The sequence below is a fragment of the Rhinopithecus roxellana genome, chromosome 15 (genome assembly GCF_007565055.1).
Source record: "Rhinopithecus roxellana isolate Shanxi Qingling chromosome 15, ASM756505v1, whole genome shotgun sequence".
Taxonomy (NCBI): Eukaryota; Metazoa; Chordata; class Mammalia; order Primates; family Cercopithecidae; genus Rhinopithecus; species Rhinopithecus roxellana.
This window is the reverse complement of record NC_044563.1, coordinates 128,925,490-128,931,537: the sequence shown is the minus strand read 5'-3', so window position 1 is coordinate 128,931,537 and position 6,048 is coordinate 128,925,490. Positions and strand designations below refer to the sequence as shown.

The 6,048-nt window shown below is 45.8% G+C and overlaps 1 protein-coding gene across 1 annotated transcript in view; it reads left to right on the top strand.

Annotated features, from left to right (window-relative positions):
• The first annotated feature begins 1,194 nt into the window (after positions 1 to 1,194).
• ZC3H12C (zinc finger CCCH-type containing 12C) overlaps positions 1,195 to 6,048 on the top strand; it is a 79,547-nt gene continuing 74,693 nt past the window's right edge. The window contains exon 1 of the mRNA XM_030918908.1: positions 1,195 to 1,569. Within this exon, the coding sequence (XP_030774768.1) occupies positions 1,546 to 1,569 (24 nt within the window). The 5' untranslated portion in view covers positions 1,195 to 1,545. The remainder of the gene's footprint in view (positions 1,570 to 6,048) is intronic.

The window sequence follows — 6,048 nt, the reverse complement described above, 5'->3', positions numbered from 1 at the left end:
CCGTAAAATCCTATATTTGGTAGAGAATATTAAACTGAAAATTAACAAGTTTGAACCCCCCCCAAAAAATCATGAATACCATTAGGCAGTCCAAGCAAATTCAACAGATTCAGGCTTAAACCATATATACGCCCTACTGAAAACAATTCAGAGGCAATAACCAATTTTATGAAAGGTGAAAAGTGTGATCAAAGGCATGAATCGTGGTCCAGTGAAACAAACGCGTCCTTTAGATGTAGCAGACCTGAATACCTCACATTCAAGCTGTGTAACTGCCGGTAAATTTTCTAACCTCGATTTTCTGATGGATAAAGGGGTTCCTAATACCCAGCTCACATGACTGTGGTGACAAATGGGACAGTGGATTTAAAGCAGGCTATTTGGCAAGTGGCACATGGTAGGGGCACAACCCATTCAGTGTCCCTCCCTCTCACTCCAGAAGCAGACTCATCCTGCCCAAGGCTAGGCGTGAGGCTCCTGGTAATGATTCCAAGGGCGGGTGAATAAGGTTATTTGAACATTTCTGAAACATTGACTTAGTTTGTGCTGGGTGTTGTAGGATTCACACAAGTAGAGACTCTCTGCTCCCGGAGCTTTTCAGCCTGCGACTCAGGCGCCCACCTCTGTGCAAAGGGCTGTTTCCTTCCTATCTCCTGAAAGAGATCTGGATGGATCTTGGGTTCAAGCTCGATTTTGACACTTTGATTGCCATTTCCATCAAAGCCAATTTCCTTGCTGAAAGAAGTCCTACCCCTGGGTGAAATCCCAACAGTCATTTGTTTAAATTCTTTTATTGGCCTTGCTAATGCAGGGTGTGGTTTTTCCTCATCACGGAATATTGATAAGTAAACAACCACGGGGAACCTGCCCGTCGATCTCCTTGACCGCCCGGGACATGATCCGTGTTATTGCTGGGTGGAGAAGGTGTCGCCGAGCGGAAAGGTGCCGTCCTGCACCAGGCCGGGGGAGCGGCGCGGGGAGGTCGGGACCCCTGGTTTGGGCCGGGGCAGGGAATGGGCACGAGGGGAGGCGGCGCGGGAACCTCGGGCAGCCCCAGCGGTTGGGTCGAGCCCGACAGGTTCTAGCAGCTCCCCTCACCCCTCTCCACGCCTCCCGGGTTTTCCCCTTGGCTCGGGGTTTCCTGTTTCAGTTCTCGGCGTTCTCCAGCAGCAGGTGCTGGTTTGCCAACCTCGGCTCCAGAGGCGGCGACGGAGGAGAAGGAAAAGAGGGAAGGGGAGGAGGAAGCGGCGCGGCTGCGGTGGCTGCGGGCGGGCGGGCGAGGAGCGCAGAGCGAGGCGGCGGAGCCGGGTTCGCTCTCGCCCGCGGAGCAGCGGCACGGACGGCGGGCAGGGCAGGGCCGAGCCGAGCGCTCGGGCGCGCCCGAGCCGGAGCCCCGGCGTGCGGCCAGCTGGCCGGGCGGGAGGCATGAGGGAGCCTCGCGCTCGCCCCGCGCCCTAGCGGCGGCCGCGGCAGCCCAGGGCTGAGGCGAGAGGCGGCCGCCTGGCGGAGGGCCCCGGGGCTGCCCCGGCTCCAGGACATGTAGTGATGGCTGCGGAGAAGAGAATGCAAGTAGGTTGAGCAACAGATTCGAGTGCGCGCGCGTGGGGGGTGTGAGTTGTGCAACCCGGGGAGGGGGCGCCGGGGCTGCGGCCCGCGGAGAGGGCGCGCGGGCGGGCGCGGCTTGGCGCGGGAGGGCCGAGGTGGCCGCTGTCTCCGCGGGCCCCGCTGGCCGCTCGCCGCTTCCTCGCGGGGCTGGCCATGCCGGGTAGCGGCTCCCAGGTTTGTCCTCGGGAAGCGGGTGGGGGGCGCGGACGGCGACGAATGCGGTCCTGGGGGAGCCGGTCGTGGGGAGGGCCACGGGGCCGCGCCCGGGCGCCGGGTGGAGGGCGCCGGAGCCGCGGCGACCGCGCCGGGTGATCTCCAGGCCCAGGCGGGTCGGGCTCCGGAGGTCGAGTCGCCGAGCTCCCGCCGCTCAGGTGGGGCCGAGCGGAAAGCCCGGCGCATCCTCCCCGCGGGCAACGCCGTCCCCGCCGGGATTTCGGGCGAGGTGAGGCCGGGCTTCCCGGCCCCGCGGCCTAGGGCACCGGTCCCCGTCCGCCCGCCCGGGGGCATAGATCCCGAACATGGAGGCGGGCTCGGGCGCCGCGGATGGAAACGGACACACTGCGCTGCCCCCGCGGCTCAGACTCGCGCGCGCTCGTGGGGCGAGGCATCACTTGTTATCTCAGATCCAGCCCCGGCTATTGGCTTTACTATCCATCCCTCCAACCAGATCGCCAGCACCCCCAGGCCGGGCGTCAAGAAAGCCCCTCACTCCCTCCTCGTCGCTCCTTCACCCCCAGGCTCCAGTCCAGATCCCTTTTACACGCTGCGTTCATTTTAGCGCTGCTAGTTCACATTTTTAACTCCCTACTAAGAAGTGTTACAAATAGAACTTGGGGAAATGAATCCCGCTTTTCTTCCCTAAGCTGTCTCATTTAAAGCCCTTAAAAACAGCCCTAACATCCAAGTACTGATTACTCTCTCTCGGGTTCTTGCCATTTGGTTATCCGTTAACAGTCCCGGTTTGTGCTCGGTGTTTTGTGATAAAGAGATGAAATACGAATCCAGATTTAGGGAAAGTTTTCCTATTGGTTGACAAGACTGTATTGGAGTATCCCAGGCCCATCAGGCGCTTATTGATTCAGACTTTTTTTAAACCATTTTAGAATAGATGCAGAGATAATTGGAGCTAAGTATTGTATGTTTAGAAATTTGGCAACGTTGTTCAGTTTTTCACTTGTTACGTGCTTGAGTTTTTTGTATTTTTAAAATGCATATTATAAACGGAAAACGAGATAAACCTCAAACACAATTTTTGACTTTGCAAGAACCACAAGAAGTCATAAATACAGTGTGTTATAAATGTTTTTGTCTTAATGGACTTAGGATTTAGAGGGTATGACTTCCATTTCTTTAATCACATATACAATTGATTTTAGTGGCAGTTTCTTGATTTTAGTGTTCTCTGGTGTTTGACTACATGATAGCTTCATCAAAGATTTGTAAAATTAATCTTAGTGTGATAAGTCCAGGAAGATGCCTATTTCTGACTTGACCCCTGTTCACCTGTTTTCTTCCAATTTGGCATGCTTATTTCAAGTTACCTAAATCTGTCTACTTGATGGTACCATAAAAATAGAATGGCCTGTTGACTATGTGCCCGTAGTTCAAAATGTTTTATTATTTTTACATGAAAGAGTCAATTTTACTTTCAAAGTAAGTTACAAGATTCTACTTCTAGTGTTTGGTCATCATAAAAGTACTTAAAACATTATAACCAAAGTAAAATGAACTTTTAAATAAACAACAAATTGGTGTTTTTTAGCCTTTATTTAATAATGGAAGTCTAACGGAACTATTTTAGTATAATGGGAAATATTAAAGGATAGGAAACAGAAACTTGGAATGTTTCTATACTGATGGGACTTTTTATTAGTCACTTCCTTTTACTAAATTTTTGTTTTAATGACCAGACTATATATAAATACCCTATTTTATATTATGGGATTCTTTGGCCCTAGGTTTTCATGGGTTACCGACATCTGCAAAATTGGATCCCAAGTTGTTAATAGAAATTTTACCTTTAAAACATTTTTCTCCTTCTACAACTAGGTCTTCATTCTAGCAGACCACAGTGGTTGCTACATTAATTTTAATTACTATCACAAATGTAAAAGTGTTGCTGTTATAACTTCTTAGTTTGTTTCATCGTTTTTTTACATTAATTTAGGATTCTTTCCTTCTGATTTGATAACATTTTTAAGAAACAAACAAGATATTGAGTGGGGAATGTTTGTATCTTTTTACTGTTGGAATGTAGAATAACACTAATCTGCAGTTATTGCTCATTTGAGACTGGTATGCTTCTGTTCCCTCTGCAAATAATTACTTATCACTCTAGCTGCTGTGTAAGGCCCCCAACTTCTAAAAGGGTAGATTATGAACAGAACATAATGCTAAGTGGAATGTACTAAGTTTCGTGAAAAAAGAAGTGAGAAATTCAGGTACTGGGGAGTGCCTCAAAGGGAGGATTTGAGTAGGTAGAGCTGGTTGGGAGTCATTTCCAAATGAGTCAGTGAACCCTGGCAGGAAAGCAGGGAGTGGGTGGTCCAGTATGTGGTGCTTGGGGCAGATGACAGGAGTAGTGAGTGGGTAAGGTGGCGAATAGAATTTTGGAGTAGATTTTTTATTAGAGCAATATTAAGTAAATAAGAGGTCAGTGAATAATGAAAATTAATTCAATCAGGATTCCAAATTTAAGCCTAAAATATTGAGATTTCCAGGATTTGATTGTAAATCTACCAAATGTTCTAAATAAGCTTCTTGTGTTTTAAGTGCTAATATGCCTCATGGGCCTGCAGCATATGAAATCTCATGACTTTACAAAGCAAAAACGTGTGAAGATTCAACAAAACACGTTATAATCTCTGCTGCTGTTTTTCAATTAATAGTTCAGAGAAATGATGATCAATCAAGAATGTGATTTTTTTTAAGAAAGGTCTATTTCACCCCAGAATAGATCTCTAATTTCTTGGTGATTCAAGATTTGTTTAAAACTTTCATAGGATTAATGTCTGACCATAGTAATTTTTGGCATCTGATAGCATAAAGATAACTTTCAGATCTGTGTTGTGGTGGTATCAATTCTCTACTGTTGCTTTATAGGTGACATAGTAATAGTCATGTGTATACACTGATGTGCCAGACAACATGCTAAGTCTACATGCATTATCTCATTTAACCCTTGTACACCTTTATGCATTGCTTCTGTTATCCCCATTCTATAGATGCGGAAGCTGAGACACTGAGTTTGAGTAACTTGCCCAAAGTCATATAGCTGGTAAGTTGCAGAAGGAAGGTCAGACCCAGGCAGTCTGACTTTAGAACCCATGATCTTAACCACTGCGCAGTTCTGCCTCAGTAGGATTCTGTTTTTAGTTTGTTCTCTAAAAAGTGTGTCATCACGTGTGTTGTTTTGTTGACATACACCATTTGAAAATTAAGTGATGCATAGTGAGTAGGTAAGACGAGAAGTCTTTCCTCTATAAAGTATAACAGTAATAGGACAATACAGAAATCCTGTCTGGCCAGGTAAGTTAAAGGCAAAGACCATGTCTTTTTGCCAGGTTGCTTGGGTTCACTAAAGAGAAAAATCAAAAGACAGTTTCAGTCCAGCATGGCAAATGATGTAACAGCAGTGTAGTTCACAAAAAGGAGCACTTTTCAAGAGCAACAAACATTTTTAATGAGTAATTTTTGATTGATTTTTATAACTCTTTTCTCAGACTATAGAAGTGTAATGTGCTTATTGTGGGAAAATTTAGAAAATATAGAGAAGTATAAAGAATTTTAAAACACCTGTAGTCCCATAATCCAGAGATAACTCATTTAAAACTCATCAAATTTCTCGCTGTTTAATTATTCTTAGCATCATCACAGGATTGTTTTACTTTCTTAAGGGAAAATGGAAACTAATTTCCCCTAAAGTATAATATACATGGTTTTACATTACAACACTGACAATAATTCTTATGCCCAGTGATGTAGCCTAAAGCAGAGCTCATAAACAGATATCTGAACGTTCAAAGCATTCTGCCTTTAAGATAAGTATCACATCCCTAAGGGTGGACATAGAATAAGTAGAAAATCCCACGGTCTTCCTGCTTACCTGGAACATTTTACACTATCTTCCCTCACCTTTTGCCTGGGTCATACCTTATTCAGGCCTCAGTTTAGATGTCACTTGGTTTACTGAATTGTGGTTTAAGTTTGAGAATGCTATGAAACATTTATTGTGCCAAGTATTCTTCTAAGTGCTCTACATGATATTAATGCATTTAATGCTTACTACCTGCTTAATGAAGAGGTATTTCAGTACCTCTTTTTTCAGATGAGAATACCGAACCACAATGTGGTTAAATAACTTACCCGAGTTCCCACAATTAATAATAGCAGAATGAGGGTTCCAATTAATTTAGCCAGGCTAAGTCCCTGTTAAAACAAATA